The sequence below is a fragment of the Puntigrus tetrazona genome, chromosome 5, assembly GCF_018831695.1.
Source record: "Puntigrus tetrazona isolate hp1 chromosome 5, ASM1883169v1, whole genome shotgun sequence".
Taxonomy (NCBI): Eukaryota; Metazoa; Chordata; class Actinopteri; order Cypriniformes; family Cyprinidae; genus Puntigrus; species Puntigrus tetrazona.
Window position 1 is genome coordinate 25,466,658 of NC_056703.1, and position 18,546 is coordinate 25,485,203.

At 40.3% G+C, this 18,546-nt stretch overlaps 1 protein-coding gene across 1 annotated transcript in view; it reads right to left on the reverse strand.

Moving 5' to 3' along the window:
* Nucleotides 1-3,994: 3,994 nt before the first annotated feature.
* Nucleotides 3,995-18,546, reverse strand: part of LOC122345798 (neuronal migration protein doublecortin-like) — a 53,186-nt gene continuing 38,634 nt past the window's right edge. The window contains exons 4-7 of the mRNA XM_043240268.1: nt 13,567-13,669; nt 12,890-12,979; nt 8,519-8,616; nt 3,995-6,698 (exon numbers count right to left, since the gene is read on the reverse strand). Coding sequence (XP_043096203.1) covers nt 6,642-6,698; nt 8,519-8,616; nt 12,890-12,979; nt 13,567-13,669 — 348 coding nt within the window. The 3' untranslated portion in view covers nt 3,995-6,641. The remainder of the gene's footprint in view (nt 6,699-8,518; nt 8,617-12,889; nt 12,980-13,566; nt 13,670-18,546) is intronic.

Sequence of the window (18,546 nt, forward strand, 5' to 3'; positions counted from 1 at the left end):
CTTGATTAATTTGAAGATTTAATTTAATTGTATTTAATTCCCTTAAATACAAATTCCCTTCCAGACTTTTTTAGAGGCTTTTGAATCTTTTCTTCTAATAGCAATCTGCATAGCCTTATATTAAAAAAAAAAAAATTCACTTTATAACTATCCTAAGTTTTTTTTTTCTTGTGAATACACCAAAGCAAGTTTCTGATGCTATCATCAAAGGAAGCATCTTTTAATCTTTTATCTTTTATTTGTTATTGTTGCTACAGAATTGTAAACGTATTTGTTTATGATCTGACAGGGTAGGAAATTAGTAGTTTATAATATATAGTTTACAAATTGAAGAGCTGAGGAAACAAGCAAAAAGGGCTTATTGATTGGGAGGATCTATTTCTATTAGACCAATTGAGTTCATGTAAATCAGTGTGAACAAAAAAAGATGCTGCTTTGACACCATCTGTCTTGTTAAAAGTGCTGTATAAATAACGACTTCCCTAAACTGTGGCAGTGGATGTTGCTTTCATGAGAGTTCTCATAAATCTCTTAACCTAACCAGTTGTTAACCTAAGGAGCCTGAGTTGTTGCGGGAGGTCGAGAGATACCGGCTAGAGATAGTCGGGCTCACCTCCACGCACTGCTTGGGCTCTGGAACCCATCTCCTCGAAAGGGGCTGGACTCTTCACTACTCTGGTGTTGCCCACAGTGAGAGGCGGCAGGCTGGTGTGGGCTTGCTCATAGCTCCCCAGCTTAGCCGCCATGTGTTGGAGTTTAACCCGGTGGACGGGAGGGTCGCCTCCCTGCGACTCCGGGTTGGGGGGAGGACTCTCACTGTCATTTGTGCCCTACGGGCCGAATGGCAGTGTAGAGTACCCGGCCTTCTTGGAGTCCCTGGGAGGGGTGCTGGAAAGTGCTCCAACCGGGGACTCTATCGTCCTGCTGGGGGACTTCAACGCTCATGTTGGTGATGCTAGTGACACCTGGAAGGGCGTGATTGGGAGGAACGGCCCCCCCGATCTAAACCTGAGTGGTGTTCTGTTGTTGGAATTCTGTGCTAGTCACGGTCTGTCCATAACGAACACCATGTTCAAGCATAAGGGTGTCCACCAGTACACGTGGCATCAGGACACCCTAGGGCGGAGGTCGATGATCGACTTTGTGGTTGTATCATCTGATCTCCGGCCGCATGTCTTGGACACTGTGAAGAGAGGGGCGGAGCTGTCAACTGATCACCACCTGGTGGTGAGTTGGATTCGTTGGCGGGGGAGGAGGCCAGACAGACTTGGCAGACCTAAACGCACTGTGAGGGTCTGTTGGGAACGTTTGGCAGAGACCCTGTCAGGAGATCTTCAACCCCGCCCCGGCAGAGCTTTGACGGATTCCGAGGAGGCTGGAGACATTGAGTCCGAGTGGACTATGTTCTCTACCTCTTTGGTCGACGCAGCCGTCCGGAGCTGTGGCCGTAAAGTCTCCGGTGCATGTCGTGGCGGCAACCCCCGAACCCGATGGTGGACATCGGAAGTAAGGGATGCCGTCAAGCTGAGAAAGAAGAGTCCTATCGGGCCTGGTTGGCTCATGGGACTCCTGAGGCAGCTGACAGGTACCGTTGGGCCAAGCGGACCGCTGCCCGGGTGGTTGTGCAGGCAAAAACTCGGGTCTGGGAGGAGTTCGGGGAGGCCATGGAAAATGACTATCGGACGGCCTCAAAGAGGGTCTGGCAAAGAAAAGGGAAGCGGTGCCCTGCCAACACCGTATACAGTGCTGGTGGGAACCTGCTAACCTCGACTGGGGATATTGTCGGGCGGTGGAAGGAATACTTTGAGGACCTCCTCAATCCCGCCAACACGTCTTCCACTGAGGGAGCAGAGGCCGGGGACCCGGGGGGGGACTCGACCATCACCCTGGCTGAGGTCACTGAGGTTGTTGAGAAGCTCCTCGGTGGCAAGGCACCAGGGGTGGACGAGATCCGCCCGGAGTACCTCAGGTCTCTGGATGTTGTAGGGCTGTCTTGGCTGACACGCCTCTGCAGCATCGCGTGGACGTGGGGGACAGTGCCTCTGGACTGGCAGACCGGGGTGGTGGTTCCTCTTTTTAAGAAGGGGGACCGGAGGGTGTGCTCCAACTATAGGGGGATCACACTTCTCAGCCTCCTGGGAAAGTCTATGCCAGGGTACTGGAGAGGAGAATCCGTCCGATAGTTGAACCTCAGCTTCAAGAGGAACAATGCGGGTTTCGTCCTGGACGTGGAACACTGGACCAGCTCTATACCCTCTTCAGGATGCTGGAGGGTTCCTGGGAGTTTGCCCAACCAGTCCACATGTGTTTTGTGGATTTGGAGAAGGCATTCGACCGGGTTCCTCGTGGTGTCCTGTGGGGGGTGCTCTGAGAATATGGGGTAAGGGGCCCTTTGCTAAGGGCTGTCCAATCCCTGTATGATCAGAGCAGGAGCTTGGTTCGCATTGCCAGCATTAAGTCAGACTTGTTCCCAGTGCATGTTGGACTCCGACAGGGCTGCCCTTTGTCACCGGTCCTGTTCATTATTTTTATGGACAGGATTTCTAGGCGCAGCCGGGGCCGGAGGGGGTCTGGTTTGGTGACCACAGAATAGCTTCTCTGCTTTTTGCTGATGATGTTGTTCTGTTGGCTACATCTGACCAAGACCTACAGTGTGCGCTGGGGCGGTTTGCAGCTGAGTGTGAAGCGGCTGGGATGAGAATCAGCACCTCCAAGTCTGAGGCCATGGTTCTCAGTCGGACAAGGGTGGCTTGCCCCTTCAGGTTGGTGGGGAGCTCCTGCCCCAGGTGGAGGAGTTTAAGTATCTTGGGGTCTTGTTCACGAGTGAGGGAAGGATGGAACGAGAGATCGACAGACGGATCGGTGCAGCTTCTGCAGTAATGCGGTCGCTGTACTGGTCTGTCATGGTGAAGAAGGAGCTGAGCCGCAAGGCTAAGCTCGATTTACATCGGTCGATCTTCGTTCCTACTCTCACCTATGGTCATGAGCTTTGGGTCATGACCGAAAGGATGAGATCTCGGATACAAGCGCCGAAATGAGTTTCCTCCGTAGGGTGGCTGGGCGCTCCCTTAGAGATAGGGTGAGGAGTTCAGTCACTCGGGAGGAGCTCGAGTAGACCCGCTGCTCCTCCACATCGAGAGAGGCCAGCTGAGGTGGCTCGGGCATCTGTTCCGGATGCCTCCAGGACGCCTCCCAAGGGAGGTGTTCCGGGCATGTCCCACCGGGAGGAGGCCCCGGGGAAGACCTAGGACACGCTGGAGGGACTATGTCTCTCGGCTGTCCTGGGAGCGCCTCGGTGTTCCCCCGGAAGAGCTGGAGGAAGTGTCTGGGGAGAGGGGAGTCTGGGCGTCCCTGCTTAGACTGTTGCCCCCGCGACCCGGCCCCGGATAAGCGGAAGAAGAAGAAGAAGAAGAAGATAATAATACATTACTTGGAAAGCATGTGTGTAAATTTCTTTATATGGTTTTGCCAGTATGCTTTATTAATTGTGAGAGGCTCTGTAACGGATACTCAGTTTCCCCTAGGTTTGGTGCAATGTAATTGTAATACTCAGTGGGACCTATTCAAACTAACTAAATAAATATAATATAACTAAGTAACAGGCTAGAAGGTAAGAATTGTAATTAATGCTAAAACTGATTTCTTTAATTACGACTAGTTTATTTTCATATATTTAAATTGCATTTATGTTTTATTTTTTGAACCTGGCAAGTCTGATCAGGACATTTTCATCTAGTATGTGTCTAAAAGATGGCTGATGTATTTTCATTTAATGAATTTTGATGAGGACTGCTTACATCTTGTAGTCCATCTCCTTAATTAGGAGCTATGTCAAAAGTTGCAGGACAGGTGGTCACCCTAGTTCATTATATCTTTAAATTAGGCATTTCAAATCGAAAAATGGCACCATGAATGTAAATGACAAAATGTCTAACAGAAAAAAAAACATTCAAGAACAGTATTGCAGTCAGAACAGAAGAGAAAGAGAATCTCATTTTAATAGTAAAGAGAAGTTTAATACACAGAATGACATCACCAAAACAAGTTACGATGATACAGCAGGAAGTACATGATAGTCAGAGGAAGTCAGATTTTTTTTTTATGTCCCCAAGCTCAAAAATATCAGTACACAAACAACTGTGTTTACAGCACTACAGGAGAAAATAAAGCATCTGCACCATGTCTAAGTAATTACCCTGATAAACTACTACAGTAACAGGTTACAGAGTTTGTAGTTATAGTTAATGTTTGAGCCCCACTTTATATCAAACAATGCAAAAAGGTACAGTAAACAAGTGACAGATGAGCGTGTTTTAGTTTTCTTTTAGATTTTTTTTCTTCAGTTGTTTTGATTTTTTTTTCACAAAGGATGGTTTTAAAAAGGCACCATGGAAGGTGAAAAATATAGAATATGAATATGAATATTCAGTGGAAATTAAGAGAATGGAAATTGTGTGTGTGTAGTTTCATTGTGCTAGGTCTGTCAAAGAGATGATCAACAGATATCACAATACTTGCAGAGATCACTGTAATGTAATTGAGAAATTATGAATTTTGATATCCATTGAGTACTTTTATCATATATAGTCATTTTTTTAAATATGTAAATGTTCAGGTGTGATATTCTGTTTATCTTTAAATGAAAGCAATGAATGAGAAAGTTCAGTAAGTACATAACCAATGGGGAGTGAAGATATTAGTTTTCAGCTTCCCTCTTTTCAACATAACTTTGGCTTTCTGAAAAAATGACACTCTACCTTACAAGGTGTTTTCAAATTCATCCTTTTTTCCCTTATCTTGGACAAATTAGAAGAATGTTCATGCTACTCTTTTGTTAAAAAACATTGGAGCTTCAAATCAGCACCATAAATGTGGATCATATGACTTGTAATAGCTTTGTTTGAAAATAAAATAAAAATAAACCAGTCCCTTCCCTGCTTATTTGATGTCACAATTGGTTATAACACCAATTGACAGCCAATTGAATAAAACCTGGCAACCTCTTTTTTGATGCCATTAAAAAAGCTGTACCACAGAGAAAGGCTTTTAGTAAATAAGAAATTTTGGTAAATCCTGGTCAATGATATGTCTTCAGAAGAAGCATGTATTAAATGGACAACCTTTTATTATATTTGCTATTTTAGAAACAAAGTCATACTGGTTTCCATTTTTCTATTTCCTTAAATCACTTCAAAAAATAGCAGACAATAAATCTGCTGTTATTAACTAAAGGTATTTTTTTACATAAAAAAACAACTTAAAAAAAATGTATATGCTTGTGGTCACGTTATTTTAAGGTCCAATTCTTGCTATTAACTAACTATTAAAAGGTTAGTTCACCCCAAAATATTTTTTTCTCATGTTGTTGCACCTTTTACTCACCTTTATGCACCTCATCTTCACAACAGAAAATAATTTTATTTTTCATCAAATCAGAGAGCTTTCTGACCCTCCATAGACAGCAATGCAATTACCACATATTAGGCCACACCCAAATTTAGTAAGGACATCATTAAAATAGTCCATGTAACATCAATTGTTTAAACTTCACTTTATGAAGCTACAAGAAGTTTTTATGTATACCTGTGTTGCTGCTGAAGTAAGACAAAAATGTGTATTATGTTTAAAATATTAATATTTATCATACAAATATAACTCAGACTGGATTTTTCTGAAAGAAGAAAGTCACATATATTTCACATATACTTCAAAGGTGAGTAAAACACAGGCATTTTTTGGGGGGTGAATTAAAGCTTTAATAGTGAGAACTGGCTTACCTAATTACCTAATTTTTATTTATTTTCAAAGTAAAAGGACCTTATTAAATGGCTTTTGGCCCCTCCTCTCAATTTGCAATGATTACCTTCAGAGCTATGAGCATTTAAGATTATGTTTACGTTTTAATGGTGTTAATGGAGTAGAGTAGGCTGTACACATTATTTACAGTGATATGACGATATGAATATTTCTGTGGGTTCTATTTCAACCTTAATGGCTTTAAAACACACTAAACCATTGCACAGAGAGAGCAAGTGAAAGAGAGAGGGTTACAAAAAGAGAATAATAAAAATTGTTAATGGTGAAAATTGTTAACGTTGGCTTTTTTTTTTGTTCTTTTTTGTTTTTGTACAAGTCAGACAATCACACCATTGTAAAAATTACTATTTGCTGCTTGGAATTCATAAGACCAAGCTTTTAAAAAAGGCAATATGAAAAAGTCTAAATTATTGGTCTAAAAAAATTAAGGTTGAATGTTTAAACAGCTAAACCGACCTGCTGTATGCTCAAATTTTTCATACATATAAAATGAATTTCAACAGCAGACTATGTGTACAAATTTAGGAGTTTGTTGTTACAATACAAACTGCAATATATGCCCTGCATATACTACTTTTCATCAGTCACTAAAAATCTATTATCAAAACACTGAAAATGAATGTGACAAATTCTCAAGCAGCAAATAGTGCACTGACCATCGCTGCAAAGCCTCGAGGTCTAAAGCCTTATGGCCAAGGGGCAGCAAAGGTGATGCGTGCATTCACCCTGGTCACTAGGGTGGTGATTTTGATGTTTTCAAGACAGATAGCACCAGATATACCTTTGTGACTGGCATGTTGACTGACATACAGGAAACGGAGAGTCTACATGGACTCCCCCTGTGAATCATCATCTTCCAGAGACAAAGGCAAGTATAAATCCTAGAGGTGAAGATAAGGTAGGAAAGCAAAGTTAAATAAAGAAAAATTGTAGTTAATGATAATGAAGATCAAGGCTTTGTCTGAAATGGATTACTAGCATGCTGCCTATATGAAGTACTTTTTTCAGAACAGATATCAGTCAGATAAAAATTATACAAATTTGACTTCAATGTATCAACGTGATCTCATGATAATTTTTATGTACTTTACTGACATGTGGTTCTATAAAATGTATATTTACTTACATTTCTATAGGCACTAAAATGTACAATAATGACATTTTCAGCATCTTAAACATCTAAACATCTAAACGGATCTATTGACAACACCTAAAAACGAATCCTTACAAATATTGAAATGTGGCGTTTATTTTATTATTGTCATCATATCATTGACAAAACTTAATTTTAAAATGTTATGTATTTTAAAATAAATAACATTTATGCAATCGTTTACCCTTTACTTGTTAATTTAATGCTCACTTTGTTTGCCATGGACCACAAAAGGTGTTTTCTCTGACATCCTGTGACTGACAATACAACTATACACCAAAAACACTACATGATTACAAAATGAAACTGTGCACTGTAATCCAAATCTGTCAATTATGTTTTATTTCCTTTTATATTAGCTTTTGTATGATGTAAACAGTGATATAAAGATACATAAATATTATACTTATTTTTTTTATTTGTACATTTTAAAAGTTGAAATACATCTAAATTGTACCTTTTAACAAAACCTTAAAAAAAAAATGTTTTGTGCAGCATACTCTGATTATGCTGCATTTTTGTGCAAATAAACATCAGACAAATATCTTGTCTTACAGGCAAGTAGTATGTGTACATACATGGTAACAAACAAGAAACACAGCTGTACTTAACAGTCATAAATAGTAATTACTTTGAACAGACAGATAAGTATGGGTGAGAACGGTCACTTACAGGTAGTGCCTGCACATGGTAACTAATTAGACCTTTTACTGTACTTATGTATATCCATGGTACCTATGTAGTACTTATGGAGGGTACAAACAGGCACTTCCTCATAGGCATAGGAAGTGTTGATAATTCCTATGTAAAATGGTGCACTTTATTTTACAGTCCTATTTCCATATACTTATTATGTACCATCTACCATTAATTACACAATTAATGGTACCCCCCAACTTGAATACTGCATAGCTTAGTCTGTACAGGTACATACACCAGTACTTACATTACACAGTAATTTTCAATTCTTCAAATTTTGTAAACCCTGTTGTGGAGAGCAATTTAGCATTAATACACGCTTGTTTGTAAGTACCACATATTTATCATGTGTCCATACTGTATTGTTTGTTCCCATATAAAAGTAAATTTTATCATGTGCTTATCATTTCACGTACAGTAATGCGTCATATATGGATACTGTAAGGACGTGCCTGTTTGTACCCACTTATCCTTAAGTACTACATATTTATCATGTGTATACATAAGTAAGTACAGTAAAGTGTCTCATTAGATACCATGTATGGGTACTTCCTGTAAGTGTAATTCTTGTCTGTATGTAGAAACTAATTACCATGCATGTACGGTCATATTTCTTATATGTTACCATCGTACATACACTTCAGGTAAGCACCTTGTGTTACCACTCATTTGCCTGTAGGTACAATATATTTACAATTAATGTACCATGTAGTACACATACTGTAAAATAAAGTGCTACCATAAATAGTATAGTAACATGCCATTACAAGCATATTTATAAAAGAAAAATAAAGCAATGATGGTTTAGGTCATTAAAGTATATAGATACAAGAACTGACAGAACATTACCTTCTGTTTGCGAGTGTTGCCAGGGCTAGTTGGGGTCGAGATGGGAGATTGCTTAGAGATGGGAGTAGAGAGCTGACTACTGGAGCCTGTTCCATTAGCTAGACAAGAAAAGAAAAAGTACAAACGTGAAAGAGAGGGATAGATAAAGAGCCATGGACAGAAATATTAAGGTAAAAGAAAAGACAAATTGCGCGGTTAAGCATTGTATCCCCTCATCCTGTGTGTAATCATGTTGTCAACGATTGTCTAGCCAACTGCTGTATCTGTATGCTGGAACTCATTTACACATCTCTCTATGATTAGTGCAGGTTGCTATGATACACCAGAGCTGTGTTTACATGTGAGAGTGGTGTGATCATGTGTACTCAAGCACTAAAGGCTGTTTTAAAAACAGAGCTTTCATTTTAAGCAGTACAAAAAAACCTAAGGACCAGGTGCCAGGCCTTAAAAGACTTCCAGCTAATGAATAACTAAAACAAAGAGAATGTCAGAAGGAAAGCCAGCTGATGTTGGTAAATCTGAATAAGGAGAAATGCGAAACTTCTCTAAGAGTGCTGATCTTAAAAAGTCCCTTTCATGTGCTAATTAAATGCATTGTTTTGCAGATTAACCTTGATATGTGATTACAATCTGTTGTAGTTAAAAAAGGAAAAAATATTTCAAATAGATCTATTAGGGTTTGGCAGCCAGATACCATAGGAGAAACCTTTAAAAGGCATATGTGAAATGCTATTAATTGTGATCATTTTGATTATATGATTACTTTGTAGACTAATAACAATCACTTTACACTCTGTTTAAAAATAAACAACAATTTAAAATATAGAATGGAAAGAGAGAAACATCTCGGTTATGTATGTAACATGGAATATGACTGACAAATTGGGATATCAATTTGAGAGACCAATCCACTTTGAGTGTATTAAAATGAGATGACATGCACATTGGCATGCACTGATTGCATCCATCTGCAGCTGATCACAGATTAAAAATAAATGAGCAGCTGGTGGAGCACATATTCAGGTTTTTGCTGAGGAGCTGAGCCGGTGACCTGGCTGCTCAGCGGTGGTACAGCACTGTTGGGATGGGACGTCAGGGAATGACGGTTACATAAGTAACCAAAACATTCCCTTTCAGCCAGTCACTCAGAGTCATTTTGGTTATAACCGATGAATTGGGATCCTTACCAAAACCCCATGGATGCAGCCACTTCCAGTGTCCTGTGGGAGCCTCTCAAGCCCCCTCAGTTTGGTGAAGTCCTGGGCTCAACCACAAGAGCCATCTACAGTTGCTAAGTACTACCCACTCAGTAAGACTGGAACACTAGGGAACGTCCCAGTATTCAAATGTATATGGAAAATTGGAGGTTAAGGAAGCCTCTTAAGGTAGAAGAAGGTGTGTCAGGGAAACATGGGGCTCTGAGGCTATACTGTGGAAATACACACATGAAGAAATCTTGAGTACTTCACATGGCTCACAGCCCTCTATTGGTTCGCAAGGATTTATCAAGTGAGGGCCTGGTGCCAGATGCCCCGCCACATCTTGTTGCTGAGGGTTGGAGGAAGCTTTTTGTCTGGTCAACATAGCATCTTAGTGCTCAGACGGGATAGAGCAAAGCTAGGACTGGGTCTGCCTTGTCCAGGGGCAGTGCTTGAAGGTTCACCACCTGATGTCTAAACGGAGTGGTGGGAACCTTGGGCATGTAGCCAGGCTACTGCATAGGTGTTACCTGGGAATCTGCTGGCCCATACTCAATTCGTTGAGCGAAAATGCCTACAGGTCCCCTACCCTCTTGATGGAGGCCAGTGCGAGCAGGAGCAGAGTCTTCATTGATAAAAACTTCAGATCAACTGCTGGCAAAGGCTCAAATGAGGCATGCTGCAGTGCTCTCAGCACTACAGACAAGAGGGTAATAGTGGGGGACCGTGGGGGATTCAACCTCCTGGCCCCCCTTAGAAATGTAATGATCAGGTCATGCTTTCCAATGGACCTCCTTTCTATGGGGTTGTGGTTTGCAGCGATCGTAGCCACATAGAATTTATGGGTGGAGGGAGACTCTTGCTGCAAGAAGGTCAATTCTCAGCTCCCTCCATCACTGTGTTGCCCGTCTCAGGATCGCTTGCATCTAGGCTTGCCACCAGGTTTGGCAGGGGCCTAGACGGCCATGGCAGCTGCCCTGGTGGACCTTGCATGACCCAGAGACTGCACCGCAACCTTCGTTGTGGTGAAGAGTCCTTTCAGAACTTCCGGAGCATGGCAACCCTCGTGCAGGTCCTTCAGTGCCTTAGCTTGACGAACCTGCAACAACACCATATCGTGTACCACAGGTGCAGCTTCTCCACAGGCCATGTAAGCATGGCCAATCAGAGCCGAAGAATGCCTACAGGCTCAGGAGGGTAGCACAGGAACTCCTAGTTGTAAGTTGTAGCAGCATTACAACTGGAACCCTACATGAGGGTTCAAGCTGTTCCCCTGGCAGCTCCACTGGCTACGGCATGCCAATGGAAGAAGGATCCCTCAGAGGAGAATTCACCGTTAGACCTCCACCAGAAGTAGCGCTCACTTGGCTGCTCCCAGCAGGGGGAGCCCTAGATCTTGGCAGAGGAATGGATACCCCACCCCTTTGCAGGAAACGGTGTCTCCATGATGGTAAGCTAAGGAGCTAAGCTATGATCTGCTAAGGTGCACAGGAAGTGCAACCTGATGTGGCAATCCACTGCTGGGACGACCACCGCTAAAGATGCTGTATCACCATTCACTCTTTCCTCTAAGCAGGAGAGGGAGCAGAACATTGTAAGGCTCAGCTCTGAAGCGAAAAGCTGAATATGCGCTGCACCAGCTGCTCGCCACACTGTGATCATCTGCAGATGGATGCAATCAGTGCATGCCAAAGTACATTGGTCTTGTCGAAGCGAGATCCCAATTCATTGATCATATCTGACGTGACAGACTGATAGGGAACTGGCAACGAGAGAACTAAAGCGATGTTGCAAAGGAATGGAAGTTAAACAAAAATAGCCAAATAGAAAGTACTCAAAATGTCTTTGTTCATTTATTTCAAAAATAGGGCAGTGCAATACAAAACATAAAAGATGGATTTTAAAACAAGGGGGTGAGACAAAAGAAACATGAAAAGAAATAGGCTTAAAAATAAATGTTAGTCCAGCCACCAGTGAGTGTGCAGTGATACAGTGATATAGATCTAATTCTAATTCAAAAAATTAATGCACTCAGGCAATGCAAAAACATTGAAACAAATATGTCCTTAATGTCTTTACATTAAAAACCTCATGAAAACATAATTTTTAGAACATGCATGACTCTTAGTTTTGAAGTTATCTACACTGTGTATAGTAGTATACTCATAGTTAAATTTTAACAACATCATTAAATTTGATAACGTATTAGCAAATGTACACATTACTTTTATTTTATTTTATTATTTTTTAAGACTTAAGGTCTAGACTTACTAGACTAGCAAATATTCAGCAATTATTCAGAAAACATATGTGGAAAAAGAGTATTTATTTTACAGTTTTGTTTGATGAAGTTAGTTGTGCACAAACTAAACTTTAACTTTAAGCTTTAAACGATTTAGAACTCTGTGAGACTCTGCCACCAAAAGATGGCAGTCAAGGCATGCAGCTGCTGACTGTGGATTAAAAGTTCAAAGACGTATTACAGTTTCCCTTTTCCTTGTCACTAAAATACCCTACTTTCCCAGCCGCCACCTCTGAAATTAGGGTACCCCTGCCAGGTTAATACCTGTACTTCACCATATTAAGGTGTTGATGGAACACAGTTTGCCTGAGTTTCTTTGTATAGATGCCATATGGTTAAGTCTCGCTTACACGATTGAGTGAGATTTCTTCTCTAAAATATTAAACATGTAATAGAGAAAATCGATCTGCTTACATCAATCTCAACATCGTGTGTCAGACATCACACAGAGACCCATGACTAAAAAGTGCATTACTAAAATGTTCACCAATTTTTAATGTACTAAAAAGTATTAACTGTTTATGCATACTGAATGTTAATTGCATAGGCTGATACAAGAACACATACAAACATCACCAATTAAGCGATTATCACAGAATTAAAAAAACTTGTGACAAGGTGCTAAAAATCTCATAAAACATAAAACAACATATAATTCATAATAATGCATAATTTAACTATGTAAACAAAAAAAGTGCTAATATAATAACATGGAGCTGTTTAGAATGAAATAGTGTATTATTGTAGAAAGCCTGTCTATCATTCATGCAAGAAATTGAGGTGCTTTAGCCGTGAATTAACTAATTAGTAAAGCTTCATTATGGGGTTAAACATGTTGAGCTGATATGAATCACATAATTATAGGCTCACTGGAATCAGCCGGTGACTTGCAGCGTCGAACGGGACCGGGACTCTTAGTAGAGCCCCTCTGTCCTTTGGGGGCCTTCATAACGCGACACTCTACAGCAAGAGTAAAAAAGACAAATCAAAGGTAAAAGGTATGCCTTTAAAAGTATGAAGAAAAATACATTCTTGAAGCATACAAACAGAGAAGTCATCAACTTTTGCAGTGACAAATTCATTAATAAGAAAAACGCATGATTATAACTTAATTCATAGTATGCAAATATTTTGTGCTTAAAATATTTTTTACAGCAAATTAAAAAAAAATGTATATGTGAGCTGAAGTTCAATGACATTCAATGACAAGTAAATAATTAATCATTTGTATATTTATTTTTAGTGCATGAGTGTATTATTTGCAAGTGTAATGCCATTATCTAATGATTCTGTATTATATAATGTTTGTTAATAAGAATTAATAAATGACAGATGTCATTGTTGAAAATTTTCGTTTCAATTTACAATAAACAATGCAGTTAATCATTAAATAATGTTTAATAAGTAAATTAGTGTTTACAATATTTGTGTATTAATGTGTATTAAGATTAATTCATGAAAGTTATTATAATATTTTTTTCTTCTTATATTTTATAGTCAACAATTGAAGTTAACAATTTAGTTATGTATTAAAATCTATGACTTACCGTTTTCATCCAGGGAGAAGTCATCCTGTGCATAGCGAAATTTTTCTGGTCCACAGGCAATGAAAACATCATCATCACCAAAAAAATCTTGCAAGCAGGTCACCTAAAATAAATAAACAACCAAACAAAGATATTAAAACCTGTAAATTATACACTAATATTTAAAAAAAAAAAAAAAAAAAAAAAAAAACTAATTATGATGCCACAGTGCAGCAAACATTTTTTTTAAAATAAAGCTAAATTAATTAACCCAATGGTGTTGGTTTTGGAATGAGAATATTTTAAAAAGAGCATGCATGCCAGCCACTCTCTGTTTGTTTGTAAAAATAATAATAAATAATAATAAACTTTTAACTTTTAACCTTGTGCTAAGGTTAAAAAAAAATGTTCTTACACAGAAACCACTCAAGTAGTGTCTGGTAATTGTTAAGTAGACTGGCATTTTAGATGAGTGATTAAAAAGAACCAATTTATTGCTTTTGATACATTATAACAGGAGTCATTAAGTTTGGTCCAGGAAGGCAGGTGACCTGTTGAACTCTTATCAAACACACCTGAAGCAGCTAATTCAGTTCTTACTAGGTATACTTGAAACATCCAGGCAGGAATGTTTAGGCATGCTAAAGCTAAACTCCATGCCCTCCATGCTCAACCTGCACTATAAAAATGTTTATTCCCAACTTTCAATTTCATTTAGTGTGTGGCAGGAGTCAAACTCTAAAGCCCTGTGAGACAATAGTGTGACTATTTTCACTGGCAAAAAACTTGCTCAAATTGGGTCATGTAAGTTATTCAGTATTTATTCATCAATATTCACATTAATCAATATTCAACTTAAAAAAAATAATAATAAAAAAGTATAAGCTGTATAACAACTGAATTTACATTTTTTCTGCAGTTTTTGTCACACATATAATTTGTCTATATTCTTGTTATTTTCTGTTAAATAAATAAACTGCATATATTTAAACATATTTATAAAATTGTGGTGGCTTGGGTTGACTGGTGTTTGCAAGGAGTTGTATAATATCCAAAATCTAAATATGTATACCAATTCTAAAACATATTGTACAGTCAACTGGGTCAAAATAACCTAGTGCTGAACTTGTCCCTTTTTGATCTAGCCACACCAATTGCCAAAATGTCACAAATTGTGCTTTTTATATAACACATTTTAGCATGTATCTCTACCATATAGTGACAGTAAGTGATGCTCACACACAGACACATTTGTACATGTATGTCTATGACTTTACTACAATCATCCAGTTGTTCATAAAAAAGGAAATAAATATTTTGGACATTGCTGAAGACTGCTATATGACAAAAAATTGTATGCCAAAAATGGTTAACCACCAGCCAAGTAAAGAGTCCTACCCCAATGACTCAGTCTAACACACACACACACACACACACACACATAACACAGCTGATCTATGCTGACCTTGCCATGAACAGCTGGCCAGCAGGGTGTGTGTGTGTGTATTTGAGTGTGCATACTTGGATGTGTGTATATGTGCATGCATGAGTTTATATACGTATATACCAACTTAACCATGTTTTGGGGACAATTTAAATTTAAATTTGACAAAATTTTAATTTAAGCACAGGCCCCTTTTTCTTTCTATAATCAAACATATAAAATTTGTGGTAATGGTGGGAGTCTGTGAGTCCAAAAAACAAAAAGAAATATCTTGTTAAACCTCTTTACTGTTTGCCAGTCTGACATTTACTTACATATTCTGATAATTATACAAAATGCCTGTCAATCATGTGTCAGTCAAGCCCCTGCACCTGCTGCCCCCACTCCCCTTCCTGTGTTGTGCAGATTAAATGACAAAGGGAAACCTCAAGAGACAAATGTGTCAGAATTGCTCATAATAAAGGGCCAATAAAAATGGTCTCATGAGACGCATAATCTGCAGACTGTTAGACACATACAGTCTGTACAAAAAATAAATCCAAGTTTATTCTCAATATCAGACCCCCATATGGCACTTGATGACCTCAGGGTCAAAGAGGTCAAGGGTTTACTGGGGTGCGTGGTGAAACCATGGAAATGATGTTCCCAAAGAACAATGCTGTGGTATGATGCACATATAAATATATAGAATAAAACTGCCCTTTGCATTACAAGCACATCTGCAAGTATTTGTTTTGTAATCAAAAATCCACTTTTACACACAAGATGCTTAGGGACTTGCATTTTTTTCAGTTTTCTGTTGTTATTTATTTAAAATACTCACAGTAATAAATATAATAGATATAACATTTAATGACTGACATATAATGATTTTGTAAATCAGTGTTATATATCTTTTTTTCTGAAATGAATTTCAATGTAAATTTTTTCTTTCTTTCCATCTGATTTTAAAGCACTCTTATAAATACTGGAATTAGTCTAGAATGGTGTTTCTCTTCATTCGTACTATACAGTAAAAAGCCGGCCAACACCAACAGGCTTGTTTGACAGGTTTTGCTGGACCAGTGTGTTACCCATGCTGACATCTGTTACAGCAGCTGTCAGGTTACAGAATGTTTGGAGATTGACGCACAGTTATCTGGTGGTTGTTGGCATTGTTTAGCATCTGACAGTAAAATGTGATTTACCCTCAGAGGTGGAAAGTAATTAATTACATTTACTCACATATCTGTTTGAAAACCTAGAATTGCAGTTCCTTGTGAAATTATATTCCATGTGTGTAGTTATATGCCGGTGTAACTCCAGTGTGAATGAATCTAATGTTTTGAGGTGAATATGAGGCTGTCAGTCACCGCAATGTTGTGAATCCTGTGCTTAGTAATTACAGATTCTAGTCTACGTCTTGAAATATATGACCCAAATAAGAATTTTCACTGTTTATTGTCATTTTATATTGTCATTTATATTGCCATTGACCAGTAGTATCGACCAGTATTGTTCTCGGTTACTGTCTTTACAGTGTTACTGAGTCACAGACCCCCCAGACTGTTGCATGGCCAGATTGAAGCATGCGGTGAATCAGTGATGGTTTGGGTTGCAATATCATGGCATTCCCTAGGTCCAATACTTGTGCTAGATGGGCGCATCACTGCCAAAGCCTACCGAGCCATTCTGGAGGACCATCTCCCATGACCTACACAGTCACCAGATCTAACTATTATTGAGCCACTTTGAGGTGTTTTGGAAGAACAAGTCAGGAAATATTTTCCTCCACCAGCAGTATGTGCTTCGCTACGTCATTGCTGACCGTCAAGCAGGGCACCCGATCACTTGAAGATTATATTCAAAAATATCTAAACCTTGCTTACCACTCAGACTTACCAGACAATATATTGATTGACTTCTTTTGTGAGGGAATAAATCAACCACTCAGGACACAACTTATTTGTGAGGGTCCATGGGGGTCGCTGCACAGTTTGTGGAGTTTTCCTTAATATCTGTGGGGTCAGAATTCACTCTGGGTATTACTGAGAAAGATGACACCGCATCGACTCCTTTAATGGCGGCTTTGCTACCAAAGCTTGTGCACAAGATGCCTTCCACACCTGATCCATTAGCCAAGATGGCTACCACGCCTTAGCCAATGCACAAGATGGCTGCCTTCCCAGAGTCACTGCACAAGATGGCTGCCTTCCCAGAGCCTCTGCACAAGATGGAGGTCTGCCCTGAGCCACTGCACAAGCTCGCTGCCAAACTGGAGCCTTTAGCCATTGCAGACATACAGCCCCAGTTCTCAGCCAGCATGGATGCCTCTCCATTATTTCCAGGCATTGTGGATGCTGCATTTGAGGACACCAGGGAATTCAGAGGGCCCACCAGTGATATCAGTGAGGGCAGCCGGTATTCCCAGGGAATCAGCACAAGTCATCTCTAAGACTGTTCTCTACGCCCCATTCACTGCACTTCCTGTAATGGCGGTTGCCATTTTGTGTGTTTGGGCCACATACTGCTCAACTCCTACAGCTTTCTGCAAATCTGCTCCTGAGCCCATTCCTGCCCACCAATCCACTCCAGTGTCACAAGCCTGCTCCAAAGGACTTTCATGTCTACATGTCTGCACCTTTTCTAACCCTTAGTCTGCTCCTGAGACCTCTCCCATCTGCCAGCCTGCTACAGAGGTGTCGGCATCTGCCGTAGAACCTCTGGAGTGGGTATCAGTCATGACAAAGCCCTCTGCCTGCCCAGAGTATGGGCCCACAGTGTCTCCGTTCAAGGTCTTTGAGATCACCTATGAACCTTTTCCCAGCTCAAGTACGGCTAGAGAGATTATTGAGGAATCCTCGCCTTGCCCAGCTACGGCTGTGAAGGTCATCAGGTCGCCCTCGTCCCATCCAGTCACGGCTATCGAAGCCTTCTATGAACTCTCACGCTGTTCCTTCCCGGCTATCAGGGTCGCCTGTGAATCATTGTCCAGTTCAGTCACGGCTATGAAGGCCGGTAGTGAACCTTTATTCAGTCCTTTTGCGGCAAAGGACGCTGCCACGAATGCCTGGTCTATGTTGTCTGTCTCTCTATCTGCTTCTTTCAGGTCCCAGTCTCACGTATGCTGTCCTGGCGAGCCCAGTCCACCCTGCAGGGTTCCAGTCCCGTCTGCTCTACCTGTCTTTTGTGTCTCGTCCCTTCTTAGGTCCCAGTTACTGCTGGGTTCTCCAAGCCACCTGATCTGCCCTGTGGGCGTCCGACTCGCCAGATATGCCAGATCGGCCGTGTTGGGCCTCTGACTCACCAGCTCTCCGCTCTGGAGGCCCTCTGCTCCACACTAGAGGGCTTTCGCCATGCTTGCAGTGTTCTGGACTCTATCCCCACATGGACCTTGCCCACCATCCCGCCCCCCGTTCCGACTCCTATCCAAAATATGTTGAATAGTCTGAATAGTTGTTGCAAAATTATTATATTTTAAATAAATGGTGTTCTTTTATTCTTCAAAGAATCCTACATTTATCACAGGTTATAGAAAGTGTTACACAGCACAACTGTTTACAACACTGGTAATAAAT